The sequence below is a fragment of the Anomaloglossus baeobatrachus genome, chromosome 5 (assembly GCF_048569485.1).
Source record: "Anomaloglossus baeobatrachus isolate aAnoBae1 chromosome 5, aAnoBae1.hap1, whole genome shotgun sequence".
NCBI lineage: Eukaryota > Metazoa > Chordata > Amphibia > Anura > Aromobatidae > Anomaloglossus > Anomaloglossus baeobatrachus.
Window position 1 is genome coordinate 68,225,940 of NC_134357.1, and position 27,828 is coordinate 68,253,767.

At 41.8% G+C, this 27,828-nt stretch overlaps 1 protein-coding gene across 1 annotated transcript in view; it reads left to right on the forward strand.

Moving 5' to 3' along the window:
- LOC142312631 (scavenger receptor cysteine-rich domain-containing protein DMBT1-like) overlaps positions 1-27,828 on the forward strand; it is a 660,637-nt gene that overhangs the window by 12,944 nt on the left and 619,865 nt on the right. The window contains exons 2-3 of the mRNA XM_075351627.1: positions 20,553-20,679; positions 21,760-21,968. Of these exons, the coding sequence (XP_075207742.1) occupies positions 20,553-20,679; positions 21,760-21,968 (336 nt within the window). The remainder of the gene's footprint in view (positions 1-20,552; positions 20,680-21,759; positions 21,969-27,828) is intronic.

Here is a 27,828-nt window from a genome sequence, read left to right on the forward strand (position 1 = left end):
TATTTCTTTCTTTTTTCTTTTTTTTTAAAGCCAGACAATCCTTGATAATATCAATATTTCATTAAAAAACAACTCACCAGTTATCAGCATTGTTGCTAATCCATGCATTTTATCAGCACATGTGTCAAGTTTCTACAGAATAAGTGAAGATCAATCTAAATCTAATATTCACACAAGACACTGATTAAATTATATGTAGTGATGTGTAAGTGTGCTCGTCACTGTTCAATACTCGATTGAGCATCGGTATGCACGGGCAGCTTCAGTACTCGACCAAGTATCGCCAGTGCTTCTGCTATCTTCATGTCTGCAGACTGCATGTTTTACAGTTTTTTTCAGCTGCTAAACATGTGGGGATTGCTTGCCAATCATGGCAACGTTGCAGCCATGTTGGCTACTGGCATTACTCTGATTGGCCAACTGGGTCATTGGGTCTATATAATATGCAATGCTTGGCACTCAGTACCCCGGAAACAGTGTAGGGATAGCTGCTGGAGGAGGGAGAAGTTTGGATTAGAGACACATAGGCAGGGATTATAGCCTTACATTCCAGGCTGCTTTACATGCAGCGACATCGCTAGCGATGTCGCCGGTGAAAGCACCCGCCCCCGACGGTTGTGAGTCACGGGCAAATCGCTGCCCGTGGCGCACAACATCGCTAGGACCCGTCACACGGACTTACCTGCCTAGCAAAGTCCTTTCTAAGGGGGGCGGTTCGTGCGGCGTCACAGTGACGTCACAAGGCAGCCGTCCAATAGAAGCGGAGGGGTGGAGAGCAGCCGAAAGAAAGTGACGCCCATCTTGTTGCCGGAGGACGCAGGTAAGGTGTTGTTTCTTGTTCCTGGGGTTGTCACACGTAGCGATGTGTGCTGCCTCAGGATCGATGAACAACCTGCATCCTGCAACAGCAACGATATTTGGGATTAGAACGACATGTTAACGATCAACGATTTGGCGAGTAATTTTGATCGTTAGCGGTCGTTCGTACGTTTCACACGCAACAACGTTGCTAACGAGGCCGGATGTGTGTCACGAATTCCGTGACCCCAACGACATCTCGTTAGTGATGTCGTTGCGTGTAAAGCCCCCTTCATTGTTCCTGCACCTTAAAATTAATAGTCCCTTCTAAGGGCTACATCTATTATATTACCTATTAATACTGCTGTTAGCAGCATTCACTCCTGGGATAATGCTGGAGGAGGTATAAGATTAGATTAGAAGCATATAGGCATGGATTATAAAAATTATATTCTGATGCTCTTCTTTACTTGTCTTCCAGGCTGCATCGGATTCCTTCTGTCTAAGTTTTGGCACATAAGGCAATGGCTTTACTAGTCTAGGAGTCCAACTTGTTAATAATGGGAAAAATTATATTCTGAGGCCCTCCTCTACATCTCTTTCAGCGTGTATTGCAGTCCCTCCTAATTTTTGGAAGCCCTTGCACATAGTGCATAGGCTTTACTAGTCAAGGTGTACCACTCCGTAATAATGGCAAAAAGTTGTATTCTGAGGCCCTCCTCTATGTGTCACCAAGGTGTATTGGAGTTCCTCCTTCAAATTTTTAACAGCACTTGCACATAGCGCATATGTTTTATTAGTCTAGGTGTCCAACTCTTTAATAATGTAAAAAAATATTTTATATATATTTTCCTTTCAATGTCTTCCAGAGTGTTGCAATCTCTTCTTCTAATTTTTGACAGCAATTGCACATAGCGCATTCACTCTACTAGTCGAAAAGTCCCAGTCCTTAATGGGGAAAAAAATTCTGAGGCCCTCCTCTACATGTCTTCCAGGGTATATTGCAGTCCCTCCTTTTAATGTTTGACAGCCCTTGGATTTAGTGCATAGGCTATAGGAGTCCGGGAGTCCCCCTAGCTAACAATTTTAAGAGAATGTGCATGAGGCCCTCCTATATTTCTTATACAGGGTGTATCGGACTCCCTCTTTCTTCTAATTTTTGGCAGTTCTTGCACTGTCAGCATATGCTTTGTGAGGCTCATAGTCCCTCCTTCATTAATTAAACAGGATGTTTTTGACCATCTCACATACACCACATGTCCAGATAAGGTACTAAAATGTTAAAATTCTATTTACTGGTGACTACTGGTGTATAGTTTTATTTCCCCTCTACTTTGTCACCTATTGTAGCCATAGGTGACAGGGAAATATGGTGAGAGATGGCCTGGCTATTACAGCTATTTTCACATGTTGCATTTTTGCTGCTTTTTCATGAGTTTTTTCATGAGTTTTATATAAATGAAAAGATGGCTTTTACAGTAACATCAAAAGCTAGGATATTTAAAAAAATAATCTACATAATTGTTTTTTTTCCTGACAGAAATAAAAAATTGCTGCGCTTTTTAAAGAAACACCATGTCAACTGTTTCAGCTTTTCTTCAGCTTCTTTTTGAAGTGTTTTTTTTCAAAATTGAAAGCAATCTTCAAGTTCAAAAATGCTACTTGTGAATATGATTTATGGGGTGCTGGAGGCTTTTTTTTCTCCTTTTTTAATTTTGCTTATATACAAGTCATTATACAGGAGAGAATGTTTCTTAACATTTTTCCTGTAAAATCAATTTTATTTTAGTTTTTCCATATCTTATTGTCAGTCCGTAACAGTGTTGGAATACTCTTACAACATTGCTCCCAGCAGAGACATTGGAATCAGAAATGGGTCCAGGCATCTTCCCCATGCTGTTCCCCTTCCATTTTAGCGCTGTTTCCATCAATGTCAGTGATTTTCTAGCCTCCCCTTCCCCCAGCCCTCCTATTAGGGTCCTAATGAAAAATTCTCGAGATTCCCAATGACTTCCATTATATTCGTTACTCAAGTTGAGCCCATCCAAGCAACCAACCTATTCAATTAGAGTATCAGGCACTCAGACATTTTAGTGCTCACTCTTACTCATCAATAATTATTACGTGTATATAAAGGTGTCCTGAATAGGGATGAACGCGGATTAGGCAAAATTTATATTCATGCAGATTTTTACAGCAAATTTGATTCGAGAAATTATTCTCCCTGAATTGAATGTCTCTTATTATACTCTGAGGTATATAAACCCCTGGGCAGAATATATGTAATATCATATTACTAATACGCAAAAAAATAGAAAAATATATTCATCTTACCACTCACCTCTGCAGCTCATCTGCTCGTCTCCATCACCTGTCTGGTCCACATCACATCTTCTTTTCTTTGTCACCCAGCCCTAAACCTCCGGGAATCTTCACACTGGGCCGGGACTTTGTGTTAATGATGAGGTCCAGATATTCATTGCTTGACGGCAAAGAGAAGAATATGCAATGAGGATCAGATGGAGGATGATAATTAGAGTTGAGCGGGGACCTAACTATTCATACTCACTATACTCATAACGAGTACTTTCTAATACTTGCGTATTCGTTCCAAATAGCATGTGCAATGCAAGTCAATGGGGAAAACCTCACAAAGTAACGAGTAATTCGGCACAATTCGCTACTCGCATGAATAGTGCGGCATTCGGGTTACTCGCTACATTGCGAATATTCCCCATTGACTTGCACTGCACACACTATTCGGAACAAATATGTATTAGACAGTACTGGTTATGAGTATAGCGAGTACGAATAGTTAGGTACCTGCTCAACTCTAATGATAATAAATGATGAGCGGTAAAATGAGTATAATTATATTTTTTAATCTCATAATGGTACATTGTGATACAAAGATCTGTTTTTTTATATTTTTTATTTGATGATTGTTTTTCTTGCTTTCTTTCGTTTACTCTTTTAAACTGTTAACCATTCAGAATAAATAATATGTTATATTTCTTTTGTAGTTTATTAGCCTCCCTAATTAACAATTTAGTAGTAAAGGAATGTATACTTTAAAGGGGTTGTCTCCCTACTTGGACAACCCCTACTCATTCCCCTTGTTCACCCCATAAAAATAAATAAGTCTATACTCACCAAAGGTGCGGGTGCAGTTGCAGCAATGTGTGAAGCCGTGTTCCCGAGGCCACCATGAGCAGGAAGTCCACCCAGTGCTCACATCCTATGCAAATGTCCAAAGGCGGGGAAACAAACGTTGGGTGCTGTTTGGTTGCAGAACTCACGTGTCATAACAATATCATGTGGGCCCTGGACACATGTCTTCTTCAGACATTACTGGAACCGCAGCCGACGAAGGTGAGTATTGGCGTATTTGTTTTTATGGGAGCGAACAAGTGGAATGAGTAAGGGTTGTCCAAGTAGTGGACATCCTCATTAAGCAGTATTTTATTATGAACAGACTTGTGTTTTCAATATAAAGTAATATATTTTATTTCTTTTTTCTCTTTTCTTTATGTCTCTAGAATTAATGACCACTAGTAATTGCAACAGAGTGGAGTGCAAATTTTTTTCTAATTTTTTTATTGAAGTCACCTCTTACTATTTCCGAACAATAATATCATATTCTAGTTATAATAATAACATCCTCTTCCATATAGCAGCTGTCCCTGAAATTTTGCCTCGGGATCACATAAGTTATAAATATTACAGATATTTATAGCACGTTTTTCACTCATTAAGAGCATTATGTGTATGGGCCCATTTAAAGCATTTGCCCCAATTGAATTACACGTGTTAGTATACTATATAATATAAAATTCTAATATTAGTTATTACAATTGCAATTTAGTTTTAGTTACTACTCCACTATGTTACTGAATTTTATTCTGCACATATTTTTTACGACCTAATTTTTGAGTGTTAATATACTTTTAGTAAAAAATTGCACCTTATTCCTACCTGTTATGTATGTTTAATGTCACCAAAGGGTATATGTTTGCCATATCTTAGTTGGATATCACACAACTGGTATTCAAGCCTTGATAAATTAAAATATAGTTTTTGGGAACGATGTGCTATAGAAGTCTAAAAGAAGAGTGTGTAATGTAAATACCGTATAATGTAATATATTTTTTTCCTTATCTCTCCTTTTATGTCTCCAGCTTCATCAACCCCTGGTAAGTTCCACTAAGTGGACTGCAATTAATGTGAATGATTTTCTTTTTTCAAAATTAATTAATGTGAATGATTTTTTTTTCAAAATTCCCAAAAAATGAAGTTATCTTCTATCTAAGGGGTAGAGGGGAGCTCGTTGATTGCTGGAAGTGGGCCATTTGGATGTCTAACAATCCCAGGAATGGGGCTATATAATATAAAATTCTAATATTATTAGTTAATTACAATTGTAATTTATTTTTAGTTAATACTCCAATATGTTACTGAATTTTAGCCTGCACATATATTTTTACTACCTGTTTTTTAAGTGTTGATTTACTTTTAGTAAAAAAATGTCAATCTATTCATTCTTGTTATGTATGTTTGTTGTCACCAAAGGGTATATGTTTGCCATATGTTAGTTGGATACCACTCAATTGGTAATTTTGATAAATTAAAATATAGATTTTAGGGATGATGTGCTATAGAAGTCTAGAAATAAAGAGGAGTGTGTAATGTAAATATAATATATTTTTTCCCTATCTCTCCTTTTTATGGCTCCAGTTTCACCCACCACTGGTAAGTGCCACTAAGTGGAATGCAATTAATGTGAATATTTTTTTTCAAAATATTTTATTGAGGTGATATTTTGCTACACAAAGTATAGAAAAGTGATTCCCAAAAGATTACGGGAGATTACGGGAGCTCGCTGATCTCTGGAAGTCAAACCACATGAATGTCTAACAATCTATAGAATGGAGCTTTATATCCCTGATAACAGGGCTCTGAATGAAACTGTGTCCTAAATTGAAGCAGAGATGCACATGTGTGACCTTTGCTTCATTCATAGTATATGAGTCTGCCAAGCACAGTGCTCAACTACTGCCTTCAGTCCCATAGGCAAATAGCTGAGCAGTATACTCAGCCATCCCATAGTGTAACACTTTACACATCTGCTGAGTCCTGTTCTTGGAGTTCCAGAACCCTGTTCTCAGGTTTGTGAAATCATATAATTGTGGCCTACATGTGTGCAGAATCCCTTAAAGGGAATCTGCCAACAGGTTTTTGCTAGTTAAACTGAGTGCAGAATTAGGTAGGAGCTGAGATTTTGATTTCAGCGATATGTCTCTTATTAAGCTGTGTGTTGTTTCAATACAATAAGTGTTTTGCAAGCGGGACATTATCACTATAGGAGTACAGCTTCTGTTTTTAAAGATGAGCGGATTGTTAAAGATGAGCGGACCCGTTGAGGTCTGGATTCTGTAGGTTCAGCCGGACTTTAAATAAAGTTCTGTACTGCACCTGGATTTGACCCGTAGCTCATTGAAAGTCATTGATTGGGCAGTTCGGCTCTCCGCCCACATACAGCCAGTCATAAACAGATCACTTGCAGGGGAGGGCGGGCAGATTTTTTCTTTTGTATACACTACATCTGATAGCGCAACCCTTATTATACCTCCAGTGCGAGCCATTCAAATACTGCATGCAGCTCGCACTGGGCCGAACACCGATCATACCTGAGCACAGCATTGCTCATTGAAGCATACGTAAAGCACCCAAACTCTGAACTCAAATACTAATCTTTTTGTAAAGTCTGTATTCAGTACAAAGGTCCGCTCATCTCTACTCATTGTCAATATACCTTGTACACAAAGAGCTATGGTGTGGGTGGGAGTAGCTTTCTGACCTCTGGAACATACGACATCTAAAACTTGTGTAACAATTGCTGCACCTAGTAAACTAAGTGACACATCTCTGGAACCAGGAATCTCTTCCTACAATATGCTTCTCAGATGAGACAGCAAAAATCTGGTGACAGATTTCCTTTAACAGGAGCAAAAGAGAATTTACTGAGCTGATGTTTTCAAATCTAATACAAGGGGCTGCTGATAAGTCTTTGGCTTTGTGATCTTTTTTTGTTTATATGGTAATGAATGTCACATCACATGACATGTGTGTCTAATTTATGTTTTCAAAATTTTGTGTTTGTTGCTTATGGCAACAGTGTTCTACGCATGCTGGAAAACAAAATGTCAAAGTCTAATGCAATATTCACAGCAACTGAGAGCAGAGGAGTGATAAAATTCTTGTTTCTGCAAGGAAAGTTCGCAAAGGATATTCATCGTGATATGTCGCAGACATTGGGGAATCAATGCCCTTCATATTCCACAGTTAAGAACTGAGTTGCCAAATTTAAAATGGGCACCAATGATGAGGAACATCCTGGACGACCGAGAGTGGTGGATATTTCAGCAAGACAATGATCCAAAACACCGCTCCAAATCTACTCAGGCATTCATGCAGAGGAACAATTACAATGTTCTGGAATAGCCATCCCCGTCCCCAGACCTGAATATCATTGAAAATCTATGGGATGATTTGAAGCGTGCTGTCCATGCTCGGCGACCATCAAACTTAACTGAACTGGAATTGTTTTGTAAACAGGAATGGTCAAATATACCTTCATCCAGGATCCAGGAACTCATTAAAAGCTACAGGAAGCAACTAGAGGCTGTTATTTTTGCAAAAGGAGGATCTACAAAATATTAATGTCACTTTTATGTTGAGGTGCCCATACTTTTGCACCGGTCAAATTTTGTTTAAATGCGGATTGCACATTTTCTGTTAGTACAATAAACCTCATTTCAATCCAGAAATATTACTCAGTCCATCAGTTATTAGATATATGAAACTGAAATAGCTGTTGCAAAAACCCAAATTGTTATAAAGAAAAAAGGTTAACATTAATAGGGGTGCCCAAACTATTTAATATGACTGTATATGGGCCCATTTAAAGCATTTGCCCCAATTGGATTACACATGTTAGTATACTATATAATATAAATTTCTAATATTAGTAATTACAATTGCAATTTAGTTTTAGTTACTACTCCAATATGTTACTGAATTTTATTCTGCACATATTTTTACAACCTAATTTTTGAGTGATTTACTTTTAGTAAAAAATGGCAACTTATTCCTACCTGTTATGTATGTTTAATGTCACCAAAGGGTATATGTTTGCCATATGTTAGTTGGATATCACACAATTGGTATTCAGGCCTTGATAAATTAAAATATACAGTTTGGGAATGATGTGCTATAGAAGTCTAGAAATAAAGAAGAGTGTGTAATGTAATTATAATGTAATATATTTTTTTTCCTTATCTCTCCTTTTATGTCTCCAGCCTCATCGCTCACTGGTAAGTGCCACTTAGTGGAATGCAATTAATGTGAATGACTTTTTTTTTTTCAAAATTAATTAATGTGAATGATTTTTTTTCAAAATTCCCAAAAAATGAAGTTTTCTTCTTTCTAAGGGGTAGAGGGGAGCTCGTTGATCACTGGAAGTTAGACCTTTGGATGTCTAACAATCCCAGGAATGGGGCTTTATATCCCTGATAACAGGGCTCTGAAACTGTGTCCTAAATTGGAGCGGAGATGATACACATGCACAACCTTTGATTCAGTCATAATCTATGGGTCTGTCAAGCACTGTGCTCAACTATTTCCCCTCAGTCCCTTAGACAAATAGCTGATCAGTGTGCTCAACAGTCCCATAGTGTCATGCTTTACACATGGCGGACGCACTCAGACCAATAGATGACTGACGCACAACAAAAACACACCTCAGCAACACCACAAACAAGGGAGACACTGGGAATACAATAACAATGATGGGCCCTGGTACTAGTGAGAGGGTAGAAGGAACACCTCCTGTCCTTATCAGGTGCTGTACACTGCACTCCTAGCCAGACCCCATAAAGGTTCCTCAGCTGTTACCAAGCAGGAATACCTGAAGCCCTGAAAAATACCTACTACAGTCCTGGCTAAGGAGGGGGACAGTAACGTACATTTGACCCAGTGCTGTACTAAGACACCAAGAGTGTAGGTGAGACAAGCAGGGGAGAGGATATGATTTCGGGATTAATCCATAGCAGGTCCTTCCACCAAGGTGGCCAGAATACAAATGGTTTTGTATAATCAGCAAAGATTGCTGAGAAACCCTGCTACTTAAACACAAAGGGGTGTGGCTACAAAGCAGCTGCAGCTGACCTGCACTGCTGGAAAGCTGCTAGCAGCAAAACTGACATTAACTGTTTCAGCACCAAGAAAAATGAAACAACATTTAAATGAAGAGTCCCAGATGGAGAAGAGACGCTCCAGTCCTAAAGTTAAACTTCAATGCTGGAGAGGAGAAATGGGGTTAATGCTGCACTGCTGCCAAAGTAATAGACTATTGATTTAATCAATTCTTCTTTATTTTACAGGTCTACGCATTTCAGAGGTCAGAGCATCCTTCATCAGGACAAAGGAAAAAAAACATTGTTGATCTTTCCTATGTCCTGATGAAGGAGGCTCTGACCTCTGAAGTGTGTAAACCTGTAAAATAAAGAAGAATTGATTAGATCAACAGTCTATTACTTTGGCAGCAGCGTGGTATTAACCCTGTTTTCCCTCTCCAGCATAAGTTTAACCCATGTGGGGCAGCAGCAGCCGCCATTACCTCAGGTTTGCATAGGGTTGTAATTTACACAACCTATTAAGGTGAGTGTCTCTTTATGTACATCGCTCTATAATATCTGGTAAGAGCCTATTGGCGCTCTTTTCCCATCAGCTTTCATCCAGTTCTAAAGTTGTCACTAGTCTACTAACATAGGGAGACAACTATGACACATAGACAATGAGTGGAATGGAAGATGAGCATGTACACCTCCAGTCCATTCAGGACACATCTGCTGAATCCTATTCTTGGAGCTTCAAAACTCTGTTCTCATGTTTGTAACATTATACAATCATCGTCTACATGCACCGTATGCAGAATCCCTTAAAGGAAATCTGCCAGCACGTTTTTACTATTTAAGCTGAGTGCAGAAATAGGTATATAACAGGATGGCTGAGAGAGAACCGGGTTAAATGCTGCGCTAGAAAACCACAATTCCGATGGATAAAGTGAAATCCTTTCCTTTATTGGCACAAGTCTACACGTTTCGAAGGCATACCGCCTTCTTCATCAGGACAAAACAGTACAAGAAAAGAACAGCAGTTCTTTTCTTGTACTGTTTTGTCCGTTGCTGTTCTTTTCTTGTACTGTTTTGTCCTGATGAAGAAGGAAAGGATTTCACTTTATCCATCGGAATTGTGGTTTTCTAGCGCAGCATTTAACCCGGTTCTCTCTCAGCCATCCTGTTATCTACTATTTCTGCATCGGGGCTGCTGCTGACCACTGCTGCATAATCTGCCTATATGCTTGCATAGGAGTTGTGCCTGTCACAACTGAAACAGGTGAGTGCCTGTCTTTACATGTATATTCCCTCATCCATCAGATAAGACCCTATTTCTGCGCTTGTTTCTTCCACAGTTTATTCTCCTGATCAGAAATAGGTATAGGCTGAGACTTTAATTTCAGTAATATGTCTTTTATTAGGCTGTGAGTTGTTGTTTCAATATAATAAATGTTTGAGAAGCAGCACATTAACACTATAGGACTATAGTTCCTGAGTATCTGGATCCAACCATATCATCAGCACTAATAAGCAGCTCATTGTTAGAGATGAGAAGCATTTCGAGTTCTGTGGGTTTAGCTAAGATAAAGTTCAGTTATGGACTTGAACGTTACCTGAACCTCATTGGAAGTCACTGATTGGGCAGTTTGGGTCTCCGCCTACATACAGCCAGTCAAAAATAGAGCACTTCCGGGGGAGGGTGGAGTTTTTTCATTTTTTACTTTTGTTTGTACACACCACATCTGACAACTCTGATTTTTACCCGCAGTGCGAGCCCTTCAAACATTGCAAATGTCTCTCACTGGTCTGAACACCGAGCGTACCCAAGTAGACCGCTACTCACTTGAGTGGTTTGCATATGTAAAGCACTCGAACTCTGAACTTGAACACTGTTTTTTTTGTAAAGCCTGTGTTTAGTACAAACAGTGAACTATAAAGTTTGGGTCTGATCATCATTACTCATTGTCAATATACAGTGTACACAGAGAACTGTGATGTGGGCATGGTTAGTTTTCTGAGCTCTGCATCATACTACATCTAAAACTCTGAGTGACACATTGCTGGAATAAGGGTCTCTCTTCCTAAATTATGCCGCTCCCAGAAGAGTTAGCAAAAACCTGTCCCTTTAATAGGCCCAAAAGAGGACTTACCAAGCTGATGTAAAATCTAAACTCAAAAGGATCCGGTCTTTAAATTTTAACTTCTCAATCCTTATCTCATCAAAAACCATATGTTGGAGGAGAATCAGGAGGCTCAGTGCACAGGAGATGGTTGTATATGTGGCGTCCCGGAAGCTCAGGTCACCACAGGGTACTGCACCCCACTTAGGGTGTGGTGCTGATCATGAATCTGAAAGGAGGTCAGTACCGGTTTCATCATCCACAACCACATACACAAATGGGTTGCCCGTTACCTACTGGGGACTGGGCCAGGGTCGGGTATAAAAGGGGTTTCCAACCGTGTGGCATTTACAGGATGCCATCCCAACAGGGGCCCCAATCCACTGGCTTAGAACCTGGGTAGGGGGAGGAGCGGCCACAAGGGGAGTTAGGAGTTACACATGCAGTTTTCAGTTTTCAGGGAGTTCTCCAGCAGGAGTGACAGCATGCAGACATCTTTCCCAGTAGCTCCTGTGGGACATAGGAGTTTTATGGTCGTTGAGGAGATAATGTGTCAGTTCTTCAGGGGCCAGCACTGTTCAGGGTGCAGCACCCTAGGGTGGTGTAATTCTACACTGCATCACCATATTCTCCTGGACGAAGAGGTTCCAAGCTTCTTCGACCAGCCAAGTTTCCAGAGCCACTTCTGTTGTTTTGCATCAGTCAAAATCCGTCGCCTTGAGGAATTACAGTATTCTGCAAAATATTTTGCAGGAATTCGTTTTTTCCCCATAGACTTGTATTAACGATGGATTGCGACAGATTGCCTTGGGTTACATATGCCTCGCGACGGATCAGTCGTGGAATGACTGACTGTTGAGTGGCATGAACACACAATGTACCATTTTTTGGGGTGGCAAAAAAACGCACTCCGCAGGATTCCATCGCAATCCGTCAAGAGTTATACTGGCTGTCTATGGTGCAGGATTCTGCAGTAATCCGTCACATGACGGAATCCAGTGCTGGATTCCGACATGTTCTACTGAGCATGCCCAGCATGTTTGGCACACCCATTGGGCTGTCCCAAACACAAACGGATCACGACGGGTCCGTCAAAAAACGGACACAGAGCGGATGTTACAGACGTGATGGATCAGCTTTTTTTTACAGGATTCCTGTGAACGAAATCCTGTGAAATAACATATCCGTTGCATCAGTTGACATCTAACAAACTACGGATCCGTCGTTGCGTCGCAACGACGGACCTGATGGATTTAAAGCAACAGAAGTGTGAATGTAGCCTAACAGTGCACCAAGCTCATGGCCACACCAAGTCTCTATTGAAGCCTCCTTATTTGTATTTAAATTAAGAGTATGTGTTGTGTATATGCTGTAGATTTTTAATGCTTTTTGAGAAATCTGCATCAAAATCTGCATGCCTATCCTTATGCCAGCAAAGCCTATGAGATTTTGGAAGTGCTGTGTGCATGGTGCTTTTTTTTTTTCTTGTAGATGTGGTGCAGATTTTGGTGTAGAAAAAAATCTGTAGCATATCAATTGTTTTTGCTGTGTTTGTTTTAGTTCTTCCAGCCCTTGACTTCATAAAAAAGCATGGAAAAAAAACGCAACAACACTACACCAAAAAAGCATGCATTTTTTGGTGCATTTTTCTGCTAGAAGGTGCAGAATTCATGCAGAAATTTTCTGACCCAAATCTGCAGCGTGTGCACATACCCTAAAGGTTATTTTCTCAGGTCCTGCACCAGTAACTAGCCCAGTGCTAGTATAATTTTTCATAGCAGTTAACCCCCTATATCACTGTATAGCTCATTTACAATGCATTTTGGGGATGACATTTTGTGTAAATCATTGCATGATGTGGGTGCCCTTGAAGAAATTCATGATTGAAGTTTTATTTTATGTACTTTCATATATCAAGTATTTATATATAGTGCCTTGAAAAATATTTTCATACCCCGTAACTTTTTCCACATATTTTCACATTTCACCCACAAACTCAAATGTATTTTATTGGGATTGTATGTGATATAGCAACACATGATATCCATACAATGCATGGTACAAACGTGCAGTGCATGATACACACAACGTATGACGCACACACAATGCATGACACAGAATGCATAACATACATAAACATTGCCTGACTCCCAGATAATGCATTACAAACAGGGGCGTAACTACAGTCGTTGCAGAGGTCGTCACTGCGACCAGGCCCGGCAGCTTATGGGCCCGCGGCCGCCCGGCAGATCAGCAGCCAGCTCCTTTCTGTGAGAGGAGCTGTGCTGATCTAGGGAAGACCATGCGGCCACTATATGACCGGGTGCCACCACCGCCGCTGACATCGGGCCCCCCTGCCCAGTGTCAGTGGAGGCGGCAGCACCGGACCCCACTCCCCCGTCATCGCGCACAGGAACAATGAAGCGTGGAGCGGCCAGTGCAGCTCCACACTCCATCATTTTACCCCTGTGCCTGCGTGGTAATGTCACTAATATGCATCGGCTGTGCTCAGAGCACAGAGTGCAGGACGGGAGGAGGCAGACGGCAGCAGCAGGGGAACGGAGGAGAGCTGGGAACAGAGGAGAGCTGAGGACGTAGGAGAGCTGAGGACAGAGCAGCGCTGGAACGAGGAGAGAGGTAAGAAGAACTTGTTGGGTTTTTTTTTACTTTTTATTAAATCAGTGTGTATACGGTGGCCAGAGGCCATGGGGGACTGCATTATACATGGAGCATGGGGGCAGCTTGCATTATACATGGAGCGTGGGGGGCAACTTGCATTATACATGGAGCATGCGGGCAGCTTGCATTATACATGGAGCATGGGGGCAGCGTGCACTATACATGGAGCATGCGGGCAGCCTGCATTATACATGGAGCATGCAGGCAGCCTGCATTATACATGGAGCATGCAGGCAGCCTGCATTATACATGGAGCATGGGAGCAGCTTGCATTATACATGGAGCATGGGTGCAGCTTGCACTATACATGGAGCATGCAGGCAGCATTATACATGGAGCATGGGAGCAGCTTGCATTATACATGGAGCATGCGGGCAGCCTGCATTATACATGGAGCATGGGGGCAGCTTACACTATACATGGAGCATGCGGGCAGCCTGCATTATACATGGAGCATGGGGGCAGCTCGCATTATACATGGAGAATGGGGGCAGCTTGCATTATACTTGGAGCATGGGCGGGGCAGCTTGCATTATGCATGGAGCATGGGGGCAGCTTGCATTATACATGGAGCATGGGGGGCAGCCTGCATTATACATGGAGCATTGGTGGCTGCCTGCATTATACATGGAGCATGGGGGGCTGCCTGCATTATACATGGAGCATGGGGGGCTGCCTGCATTATATATGAAGCATGGGGGGCTGCCTGCATTATACATGGAGCATGGGGGGGGCTGCCTGCATTATACATGGAGCATGGGGGGCTGCCTGCATTATATATGAAGCATTGGCTGGCTGCATTATACATAGAGCATGGGGGGCAGCCTGCATTATACATGGAGCATGGGGGGCAGCCTGCATTATACATGGAGCATGGAGGGCTGCCTGCATTATACATGGAGCATGGGGGGCTGCCTGCAATATACATGGAGCATGAAGGGCTGCCTGCATTATACATGGAGCATGGGGGGCTGCCTGCATTATACATGGAGCATGGAGGGCTGCCTGCATTATACATGGAGCATGGAGGGCTGCCTGCATTATACATGGAGCATGAGGGGCTGCCTGCAATATACATGGAGCATGGGGGGCTGCCTGTATTATACATGGAGCATGGGGGGCTGCCTGCATTATATATGGAGCATAAGCTGGCTGCATTATACATGGAGCATGGGAGGCTGCCTGCATTATACATGGAGCATGGGGGGGCTGCCTGCATTATACATGGAGCATGGGGGGCTGGCTGCATTATACATGGAGCAGGGCTGGCTGCATTATACATGGAGCATGGGGGGCTGACTGGATTTTACATGGAGCATGGGGGGCTGCCTGTATTATACATGGGGCCTGGCTGCATTATACATGGAGGTCTATGGGGCTGCATTATACAACATGACGGACACCTTATACAGAACTATATGGATGCATTATACATGGAGGAGTATGGGGCTGCATAACACAATATGAAGGTATTATGGGGCTGCATTATAATACATATAGGACTATGGGGTCTACAATATAATATATGGAGGACTATGAAGGCTACCTTATACATGGACTATGAGGGTGCATTATAAAACATGGAGGACTATGTGGTGCAGTATAATATATGAAGTACTATGGGGTGCATTCTAATATATGGAGAACTTTGGTAAATTCATTATAATAATTGGAGGGCTACAGTGCCTACAAGTAGTATTCAACCCCCTGCAGATTTAGCAGGTTTACACATTCGGAATTAACTTGGCATTGGGACATTTGGACTGTAGATCAGCCTGGAAGTGTGAAATGCACTGCAACAAAAAAGAATATTTCTTTTTTTTTTTTTTTTTAAATTGTGAAACGTTTATTCAGAGGGTCATTTATTATTCAACCCCTCAAACCACCGGAATTTTGTTTGGTTCCCCTAAAGTATTAAGAAGTATTTCAGGCACAAAGAACAATGAGCTTCACATGTTTGGATTAATTATCTCTTTTTCCAGCCTTTTCTGACTAATTAAGACCCTCCCCAAACTTGTGACTCATACTTGGTCAACATGGGAAAGACAAAGGAGCATTCCAAGGCCATCAGAGACAAGATCGTGGAGGGTCACAAGGCTGGCAAGGGGTACAAAACCCTTTCCAAGGAGTTGGGCCTACCTGTCTCCACTGTTGGGAGCATCATCCGGAAGTGGAAGGCTTATGGAACTACTGTTAGACTTCCACGGCCTGGACAGCCTTTGAAAGTTTCCACCTGTGCCGAGGCCAGGCTTGTCTGAAGAGTCAAGGCTATCCCAAGGACAACAAGGAAGGAGCTCTGGGAAGATCACATGGCAGTGGGGACATTGGTTTCAGTCAATACCATAAGTAACGTACTGCACCGCAATGGTCTCCGTTCCAGATGAGCCCGTAAGGTACCTTTACTTTCAAAGTGTCATGTCAAGGCTCGTCTACAGTTTGCTCATGATCACTTGGAAGACTCTGAGACAGACTGGTTCAAGGTTCTCTGGTCTGATGAGACCAAGATCGAGATCTTTGGTGTCAACCACACACGTGACATTTGGAGACTGGATGGCACTGCATATGACCCCAAGAATACCATCCCTACAGTCAAGCATGGTGGTGGCAGCATCATGCTGTGGGGCTGTTTCTCAGCCAAGGGGCCTGGCCATCTGGTCCGCATCCATGGGAAGATGGATAGCACGGCCTACCTGGAGATTTTGGCCAAGAACCTCCGCTCCTCCATCAAGGATCTAAAGATGGGTCGTCATTTCATCTTCCAACAAGACAATGACCCAAAGCACACAGCCAAGAAAACCAAGGCCTGGTTCAAGAGGGAAAAAATCAAGGTGTTGCAGTGGCCTAGTCAGTCTCCTGACCTTAACCCAATTGAAAACTTGTGGAAGGAGCTCAAGATTAAAGTCCACATGAGACACCCAAAGAACGTAGATAACTTGGAGAAGATCTGCATGGAGGAGTGGGCCAAGATAACTCCAGAGACCTGTGCCGGTCTGATCAGATCTTATAAAAGACGATTATTAGCTGTAATTGCAAACAAGGGTTATTCCACAAAATATTAAACCTAGGGGTTGAATAATAATTGACCCACACTTTTATGTTTAAAATTTATTAAAATTTAACTGAGCAACATAACTTGTTGGTTTGTAAGATTTATGCATCTGTTAATAAATCCTGCTCTTGTTTGAAGTTTGCAGGCTCTAACTTATTTGCATCTTATCAAACCTGCTAAATCTGCAGGGGGTTGAATACTACTTGTAGGCACTGTATGACGGCTACTTTATACATGGAGGATTATGGGGTGAATTATAATATATGGAGAACTATGGGAAATGCATTATAATACATGGAGGACTATGTAGCTGCATTCTAATATATGAAGGATTATGTGGGACCCTTTATACTATTTGGAAGGCTATGCAGGGACCATTATTGTATTTGGAGAACTATATACAAGGCGGACAAAGATACAATCATGGGATGGGAACGTTTTGTGCTGAGGGAAAAGGGCTCTTTCCCTCAGTACCCAGCTTTCCCATATTCTGCTATACATCTTCTCTCAGCACCCAGCTTTCCCATGCTCTGATAAGGGAAAGTTGGGTGCTGAGGGAAAGATGTATAGCAGAGCATGTGAAAGCTGGGTGCCGAGGACAAGATGGATACCAGAACATAGAAAATCTGGGTGCTGATAGAGGGATTTCAGATCATGGGAAATCTGTATGCTGAGGGTAAGAGCCAAGTCTCAGCGTCATTATCCCGTACCCTAAGTGTCGGTGTACATGGAGGAGGGCCCAGGTCCGAACTTTGCATCGGGGCCTATCAAACTCTAGTTATGCCACTGATTACAAACTTACTATATGATGCATGATACACAAACAATACATAACACACAGGACACCTGTTACACACAATGCATGAAACACTCACATTGCATGACACACATAAAGAAAAGCCCGGACGCCTGTCCTGAAGGGGCTCAAGGGAGGGCAACATGACTGAGGAGGGATGCTAGGCCTGAGGGTTAGCAAGGGGTTAAGGTGTAGGGCATTTTGTGCGGGAAAAGTGGGAGGTGGAGTTATAAGGGCCGTGGGGCCATGTAAGTGGTGAGGGGGTTGTTAGTTGTAGGGAAGTATATTTAGGGCCGAATTTTGAGGTGGGAGGCTCATTCACTACCTGGAAGACGTCCGGAATTGTCCCGCCCACCCGCCTTTTTCAAGATTTCTGGAGATCGACATGGAGAGACGAAGAGGATTGACCTTGTTGCAGCAGTCGGCGGAAAGGATGGGGGTATTTGAAGTCGGTGGATTGCACAAAGAGTGGGGGAGAACCCAGTGCAGGAATGGGGTACCCTTGGTGGTGCAATGGTATGGTTGGTGGGTCCCTGCTGTGCTCAGTCACAGTGGGACATGTTAACGTGGGACCCTGCTGTGCTGGGTCACAGCAGGGCATGTTAATGTGCTGGGTGTCCTCGAGCCAGTGTGGTGTGGCTGAGGGCACATGGTGGAGCAACACTCGGCTGGGTGTCCTCGAGCCGGTGTGGTGCGGCTGAGGGCACATGGTGGAGCTGGTGTTGCAATCATGTACAACGGGACTCTTCACTTACCTTCCCTCCTTTGCTGGGGGTTCTGTTTTATGGAGTTATTATTATATTTATGAATAAAATGTTATTGATTATTTTGGTGATAATAAACGAGGCTGCTGTGGCCTTTTACATCCAATGTCACGCAGTCTGTGTCTTATTTTCGGTTGAGAAGCGGTAAAAGGTGGATAACTGGTTTGTGTCAGTACGGCAAGATAGGGCCGCCAGTCAGACTTTCCTAAGTCATGCATGACCCTCACAATGTAAGACACATGCAATGCATGATAATAACATGCAATGAATGGCACACACAAACACTATACACTACTTATTAGTCTGTTTCCTCTTCTTCAGTTCTTATAGACTCTTGAATGGTACCAAATTAGTGGTGACATCACAGTCACATGCCCAATTTGCACCCTCCTAAATGCCGGCTTTGCTTAGCATGGCACATACAGTTTCAGTATATTTGTTTGTCAGTGTAAAGTGGAAACAATGTGGAAAAGCTCATGGGGTTTTCTAACATACAATTACATATACAGTGGAACCTTGGATTACGAGCATAATTGGTTCCAGGACTGTGCTCTTAAACCAAGTTACTCTTATATCAAAGCAAATTTTCCCATAGGAAATAATTAAAATGCAAACAACATAACACAACCCAAAAATATTTACTGTATTTCTACAAACTTATTACAGTAATACAAAATAATGTCCTGTATTCATATAACATTATTACAGTAGACTACTGCAAAATACTGAACAATAAAAAAACATATAACACAAATTATGCTACACGTTATCTTACAATAGAATTGTTGGTGTGCGGGAGGTACAGTATAGAGAGTAAAAATGATGTATAAATATAACAATCTCTATTCTAGTACAGTACACAAAAACCACACCCCAAATCTATTCTCCAAAAATAAGGGCAGAACTAAGCCAAATGTGGGGTAGGAGGAATACTGCACAGGCAATTACATTACAGTACAAGCAATGTGCTGTAGTGGGTAGCAGAAAGAAAGTACAATACTATATCCAATAATGCGAATTTAATAGACATGCTATATAGTATATACTGTACTGTACAATGGTATATAGTATACTGTACATATGAACAGTAAGTTACCTCCAGTAGGTTTACACAGAGCGCACCAGAGCGGGTCAGAGCGCAGTGAAAGGACAGAACCGGCAGTGTACATGGTGAGTATTTGCTCTTATTGGAAATCATTGCTCTTCAACCAAGTTGGTACACATTTTTAAAAATCTTTACTTGTGTTGTAAAACGCTCTCACACCAAGTTACTCTTAATCCAAGGTTCCACTGTATAAATCTCACATTGTGTTTTGTTCAGATTTTTCAGTCTTATATGTATACTCTATTTACTGTACTCAGAGCTTTATGTTCTGAATTTCAAAGTAATAGTTTTCCCTTTTCTTTCCTCTCTTTTTTTTACATATAACAGAGTCAATAGCAAAATCTACTACTACCAATTGTAAGTATAATACGTAGAATGGCTTCTTGAAATATCTTCTTCCCGTATATATATATATATATATATATATATATATATATATATATATATAATATATATTCACTGTTTTCATGTATCTAGCACCCATCACTACTGGTAAGTACAATAAATAAAATCTCACCATGAAATATCTATTTACTGCAATTACAATGAAATATTTATGCAAAATATAAATTGTACATTATAATTTTGTCAAAATGTTCACATATCCAGGAACAGTCACCGCTACTGCCCCTTTTCAAAACCATAGTATAGGTATGACTTAAAAGGGGTAATAAATTATTCACTATTTTACACTAACCTCTTTCTTAGGATACGGTTCCACTTGTGCATGGCTTGTGATGCGAGAGCATTGGAAGCAATATGCTAATGACCCTTTGCTGCGAGCGTTGGCCGAGGGTCATGCGACTGTGATCCGACCTTGCGAGTGAGAGCAATCCAATGTTTTATCGAATTGCACTAGTCCATGCAAAACGCAATTGGAATCGAGGCCTTATGTTACATAATGAGCTGCATACGCACATTATGTACACCATAGTCCATACGACTAGGGACACAAATGCCTTTAATAGATACATCAAATTTACCCTGAAATCATTTTAATTTTCCTATTCTACTATGAAGACTTTAAAATTTCTGATAACTGCGTTTCTCTCTCTTTATTTTAGATTATAATTGTGGGTTTAAACTGAATCAGCAATCAGGATATATATCCAGCTACGGGCAAGGACATGTTTGCACCTGGACAATTGAGGTCCCACATGGTCGTGTTGCACTATCCTTCAGTTATATAAAGTACGTAATGTTTGTGCATGTGTCGCGGGCGGGGGACAGACCACGACCGGGGGGCCACTTGAGGCGCTCAGATCCGGGCAGTGGCTGTGGTTTGAGTGGCAGCTGGATCCGGGGCTTGCGCAGCTGTCCGTCTCCCACGAGTGAAAAGGGGTTATTTACAGGGGATAGAGTCTTTGTCAGTGACGCCACCTGTGGGTTGCGGTGAAGAATGGTGACACCGCCGCTGCCCGGTGCCCAGTGCTGATGGAGCAGAGCAGCAAGATGGGATCCCCTCCACGGGTAGGGGAGGTGTAGTCCCGGGGCGCAGGGTATTGTGAGGGATTGCAGTGAGCAGGAAACTCACAGTTCGGTTGTCATGGTGCTGGATGAGCTGCTGATGATTTGGAGGGTCAGTAACCACACAGAGTCCGTATTGTAAACCAAGGCCGGATGCCGGGAGCCTCCAGAGGGGTGTGCTGGATTCCGCACGCAGATATACAGCCAGGGGCCCTTTATCCTGCACTTTCTGTTTGTCTCTCTTGTACCGGCCTCCAGACTGGATCCCCTCTCTCGGCACCGGCGGGCTACAACCCAGCACCAGTCTACCTCAGGTTCCCCGCGACCGGATCTCCATCAACTATGGCCCTCACTGCCACCTAGTCGGCGTAGCTAGTCCAGTCGTCCGGTGGTCCGGGGCTCCAACCCCGACTACCACCCTCTCCAGGGAGTTCCAACTCCCTCCTGTCAGCTCTCCACTCCTCTCTCTTCCTCTCTCTGGCACAGACTGCTCTGCTCTGCTCTTCCACTTCACTGTCCTGTCTTGTTCTCTCCCATTGAAATGGGGGGTGGTGACTAGGGCCTAATTGGCTGGTGTATACCTGTGTGGGGACTGTGTTGGTGCCAAAGAGGAGTATGACCTGCATTTTAGTGCATTTGTGCAGGCTCTGTGACAACCTGGTTTTGCCAGGGCGTCACACATGCATTAACTTTTACCTTTACTAACCCTTCTCATGCCTTACTATTGACCCTCACAGGCAGCACAACTCTTTTGGATGCCACATTTTGATTTTAGTTTGCCATTTTTCTTTTCTTTCTCAACAGTATGCGATCCTTTGATGGACATTGTACTGATAAGTTTGTGAACATATTCAATGGCTATCCTTCAGATAGATTTCTAATTGGGAAAATTTGCACGTACACAAGTCAGTGGTTTTACTCGTCATCCAATGTCATGACCTTGCAACTTGTTAACCCGGACTACAGTGGACAGTTTTATGCTTCTTATCAATCATCCGATCTATTCTCTCCAGGTAATATACAGAACAACATAATTTTTTTTCTGAATCTGAAAAACTAAAAAAAAAAAAAAATTATGTAGGATTATTTCACTATGTATAGGATGGAAGGTACTGGAGAAATAATGGATGTATTGTCGCGCTACCACCAATGCAAAGAAGTGTTGATTAATTTTTTTTTTTTACTTTTTTTTATACTTTTACTTATTTATGTATTTATTTTTTCCACTGAAATCTTTTCCAAATGATCATTTTTTATTGCCGCTGCATTGTCTCCATTAGTGGCTCACACTAATGAGCAGTGCACTTTGATCATGGATATTAGTATAGGGGTTGTGTGAGTTCTAGTCCTCTTAAAATACTTAAGAATACAACAATATAAGGAGTATTTATATATATTTTATTATTATTATTATATATATTTTTTTCTTTTTTCCATTGCTTTTTATTTAATGCTGCACAACATATCATTTAGGCCTCCTTCACACGTCCGTGAAAATCATGCACGTTTTTCATGGATGTGTCAAAGGTGTATTGTCCTCCGTTTGCCATTTTTATGGCACAACGTGTGTTCTCCGTGTGTTATCCGTGATAACTTTCTCCTCACCTGTCCCTGGCATTGCTGTCCGTGGTGCTAATCTTTGGTCTCCAGTCCTGCCGACTCCCTGCTGCTGCTTCCGGCCACAGTGGAGTGAATATGCAATGAGCATAATGTGCGGCGGTCGGAAGCAAGTGACAGCAGCGGCAGAGACGGCAGTGCTGGAGAAGGTGAGTATATCATTTTTTCTTTTTTTTACAAACACGTGTGTTTTCTCCGGTGCATGCGTGTCACATGGATCACATCCGTGCTGTCTGTGTGCGGTCCGTGTCACACTCGTGATGCTGGAGAAAGATGGGCATGTCTACGTGTGGAGCATACGGGCACACGTATGCTCTCAATGCATACCCGGTCCATAACCAAACACGCACGTGAGCGCAGACCCATTAATTTTAATGGGTCTACGTGTGCCCGTGTCTCTGGCATGTGAGGAAATGGACCAAAAACGTACCGGAGACACAGACGTGTGAGGGGGGCCTTAAAGAGTGAACATCTTTTATTGTATTTGAAAATATTCTTGGACGTAGGAAAAGCTGCAGCAACCGCCTTTAAATTATACCTTATATAGGAGTTGTGCCTGCCACAACCCTTTCAGGTGAGTGGTTCAATTTTACCTAACTCACCATTTATCTGGCAAAGCCCTATTTTGCGCTCTCCTTTGTTTTCAACTTTGTATAAGATGAAAAGAGGGTGTATATAAGGCACCATTAGTCCTGTAATTATGAAATATATAGGCGTATAGAAAAAGAGTAAAGTGAAAAAGAAAAACATTAAAAACAACTAAAAAGGAGAAAGAAAATGGGGGAAATCTTGACGTTGGCATAGTGGAGTCCTGGTGACACTTCTATACCGCTACCATACTCCCACCCCCAGTAACTTAGCCCCCTAATAAAAATAACCACAGACACATAAATGGATGAAATGGCCACAGCAGCCTTTATTTAAATATAACTTACAATAACATAAATAGGGGTTGTGGTCCTCGAAGCTCAAAAAGTCTGGTGATCAACCAATACTCCAACCTTACCTTCTCCCTAGACCCTCATTACTTCCAGCCGCAACCACCAACTCGAGAGCACCAAAACAAAGATGAGAGTGAAGGGTTAAACCACCAAACACGGGAACCGACACCACCAAGCCGACGTTCCCCCATGATCACCAGACCACCACCCAAACCAGTAAATTAAAGGGTTCCACCTCCATTGGGACCCCCAATCCAATGTTCACCAACTTCGAGGACCCCACCCCAACCGCCACAGCCACTATGACTCGAAACAAAACATAAGGGAGGGTGGGCGGGACAATTTCTTCTGTAAAAAAGCACGGCAATGGCTGCCTCCACCCTGGGCTTACTCTTTTTCCCCTAATGGTCCCTATGACCCCACTCCTCTCCTACCTCTCACCTATCCCCTCTAGCCACGTCATGCTGGCCTCTACCTACCCCCTGGGGAGGGGGGGAGGTTCCGGTCGGGTACTTTCCGTGTGAAAAGGGTGGATATTAAAATAAATATGTAAACACCAAAACGCCTGAAAATATGGGCTAAATATAATACAATATCAATGCTAGTTACTGTAGCTAGGACAAGACAGAATGAATAGCAGAAGCAATAGATGAGAGTCTATGAAGAGGAGGGAGGAGCTACAGGCAGAGCTCTGCCCCCTCCTCACTATTCTACCTTCAGAGAATCTCATCAGCACCAACTGTCATCTCCTATCTCAGTAATGGGAAAGTCTTCACTGAATACAGATTTTACCTCTGAATTGAGAATTTTGATAATGACTGATCGATCCTTGCAGACGAAAGAATCAAATTTGTCCGAAAAGATATATTACAAAGTTGTTTATTTTCATGTGTACTATTGATTTATGAAATAAAAATTAAAACAACTGTTAAACTTTAAGAACTTTTTTTTCAAAACTGTGTAATTCCTTTAATTTATCCCCTTCCGAGAGCCATATCCTTTTTATTTTTCCATCAATATTGCCATATAAAGGCTTGTTTCTTGCAGGATATATTGTATTTTTAAATAAACTATAAGTTTTACCATATAGTTTACTTGAAAGCGGCAAAATAGTTCCAAGTGCAGAAAAATTGCAAAAAAAAAGTGATGGTTTTGGAGGAATATTATTCCCAGTGCTCACTATATAGTAAAAATGATGTATCAGTGTGATGCCGCAGGTTGGTACGAGTTCGTTGACATCAAACATGTATAGGTTTACAAAAAAATAGGGGTTAAAAAAATTCAGAAACTTGTAAAAAAAAAAGTGGCACACTTTTTGCCCCATTTTCCGCGACCCATAGCGTTCTCATTTTTTGGGAACATGGTGTTCAGTGATGACTTATTTTTTTTGCATTTCAAGATGACGTTTTTAAGGGTACCATTTTTGCGCAGATGCTACGTTTTGATTGCGTCTTATTACATTTTGCGCAAATTTTGTTACGGCCAAAAACCGTGATTTTGGCATTTGGAATTTGATTGCTGCTACGCCGTTTACTGATTAGATTAATTCATTTTATATTTTGATAGATCGGGCATTTCTCAACAAAACGATACCAAATGTGTATATATATATTTTTTTAACCCTTTAAGTTTCAATGGGGCGACTGGGAGGGTGATTTGAATTTTTATTTTCGTTTTTTTAATTTTTTTAATAGTTTTTTTTTACTTTTTATTTTCTTTTACTAGTTAACAGGGGTCAGGAACCTTTTTGGCTGAGAGAGCCATGAACGCCACATATTTTAAAATGTAATTATGTGACAGCCATACTCACCAGGGGGAAGCGGCGGTGGTGGTGGAGTAGCTAAGAACGTCTCAGGAGGCAGGTTAAGCAAGGAGGGGGTGTTGCTTCTCAAGAGGGTCAGTGAGCGCAGGATCGATGATACTGCTGCAGGCTCGTGGGGTGTCACGGCTGCGGACGCCATTGATCTGCTGGCAGGTTGCTTTAAATCTCCTGCAGTTGACGAGATTGACTGCAAGAAAATGGTCTCGGCGCGTGCACAGGTCGACCGAATCGACTTCAAGAAAATGTCCGCAGAGTCCTATCTGCGCACACGCCGCCTCCGTGGCCATTTACTTAAAGTCGATCTCGTCAACTGTGGGAGATTGAAAGCAGCCTGCAGTCCGCCGGCTACTGTTGGCTCGTCACTATGACACTCCACAAGCCTGCAGTATCGCCAACCCTGCTCTACCACTGCTGCCCTAGTAAGCCATATGCGGTTTGTAAGACGCACCCCACTATTTTTCCCCCAGTACAAACTGGAAAATATGGTATTTTTTTTATTAAAGATTTGTCTGCAATCCAGATGCAGCCATCAAAAGAGTCAGATCTGGCTCGCGAGCCATAGGTTCCTGACCCCTGGTTTAAGGGCAATGGTACCACATACTAATGAAATGTATGTAAACTTATGACTTTAAAGAAAGTAATAAAAATGCCTTAAAACATTCTCTCTCTCTCTCTCTCTCTCCTTATTCTGGCATTTGGCAAATATAAATAATTTTGGTTCCTAATTGACATCAAAGGGAAAGGTTTATTCAAATTTCATGTCAAATAGCGAGGAAAAGAAGCATATGTGTCTTTTTAACGAGTGTATGTAAACTTATGGTTTCAATTGTATATTATAAATTGAACGTATAATTGCTATATATTATCATAGTCAATATTTTTTTGTTTTTTTACAAATTTCAAAGTAATAATATTTTCCCTTTTCTCTCTATTTTTATATATCTACTGTAGAATCCACGACTGCTGGTAGGTATAATAAAAACGTTTCCCCCTGAAATATCTTCTTACTGTAGTTACAGAGTGGATTTATATAACATATATCTGATAATATGTTTTCAAATATCAAAGTAAGAACATTTTCCCTTTTGTTTTCTCTCTATTTTTGTATATCTACTGTAGCAGCTATGACTGTCGGTAGGTTTAATAAAAATTGTCCCCCTGAAATATCTTTTTATCGTAGTTACAGAGAGGATTTATACAACATATACCCGATAATATGTTTTCAAATATCTAAGTAATTTTTTTCTTTCCTTTCTATTTTCATATATTTACTGCAGGGCTTAATATGATTGGTAAGTATAAAACATAAACTGTCCATTTGAAATGTTTTCTTCCTGAAGTTTCAATGAGGAACTTGTGCAAAATATATTATTACATTTTTAAACTTCAAAGTACCAATGTTTTTCTTTCCTCTTCCTGGACAATCATGATGTATAAAAAAGGGAGAAAAAGTTATTCTACACTTACCCCTCTGTCACGGGGTCCTTCTCCCATATCACACAATCAACAGAGCGAGAGATGACAGTACAATCCAAAGAGCATTTATTCCAAGCAAATCAAAATGGTCCATAAGATAATCCACAAAACAGAGGGTAAAATTAATCCAGGAACACTTATATAGTCCGGTAAGCGATAAATGTCCAGGTCTCTCTCTGAGAAGTCTCAGCTTCTACCAGAGGATCAATCTTCCTGCTTCATTCTTGAAGTTCTCCAACAGACTGCTAATCTCCAAGTAAAACAGAGAGCTTAGTTGAATCCCTGGACCCCTCCCCCAGACCTAGGGACAGAAACACTGTAGGGGAAAATTATCTACAGACAATAGAATGTGCACATAAGCAGTACAAATAATGAATAGTGAACCATGCCTAAACATGAACCCACACTATCCCACCATCACAACCTGTCCCTCCTTTTTAATAAGTGAGTATGCCATGAGGTCTACACAGACCTCTGGCCATCTCACTTAAGTCCATGTTGCTCAGCTGTGAATAGTCTATGGTTCTTCTTGCTGGGACAGTCCATCAGCATTCCGGTGTTGGCTTCCACACTTGTATTGGATGGAAAAGCTGTAGATAGTCCCTTGTATAGCGGTAGAGTTGGAAGGACAAGCTTCCCTTTGTGTCCTCCTTCACTCAAACTGTGTTTCCTGCACCCACACATCGACATTGTAGATCTCCCACATCATTTCCTAGGAGAATATCTGCAGGCAGGCCGCTCATCACCCCAACCACACATTGCTTGACGCCAAAGTCCAGATTCACAGTCGCCTTTGGAATATTCATTTTTTGTCCTCCAGCCAATTCAATAACAATCCCTGGTCCATGATGTATTGCCTCTGGCCGAACCACCCAGGGATCAGCTATTGTGAGAAATGCCCCAGAATCACAAAATCCAATGACATCCAGCGCAACTTCCTGTAAATGCTTGTTTTGATAGTAAGAGGAACTCGGGGCTGTGGCTTGCACCCCATGAACCCCTAGTAGCCGACCATGA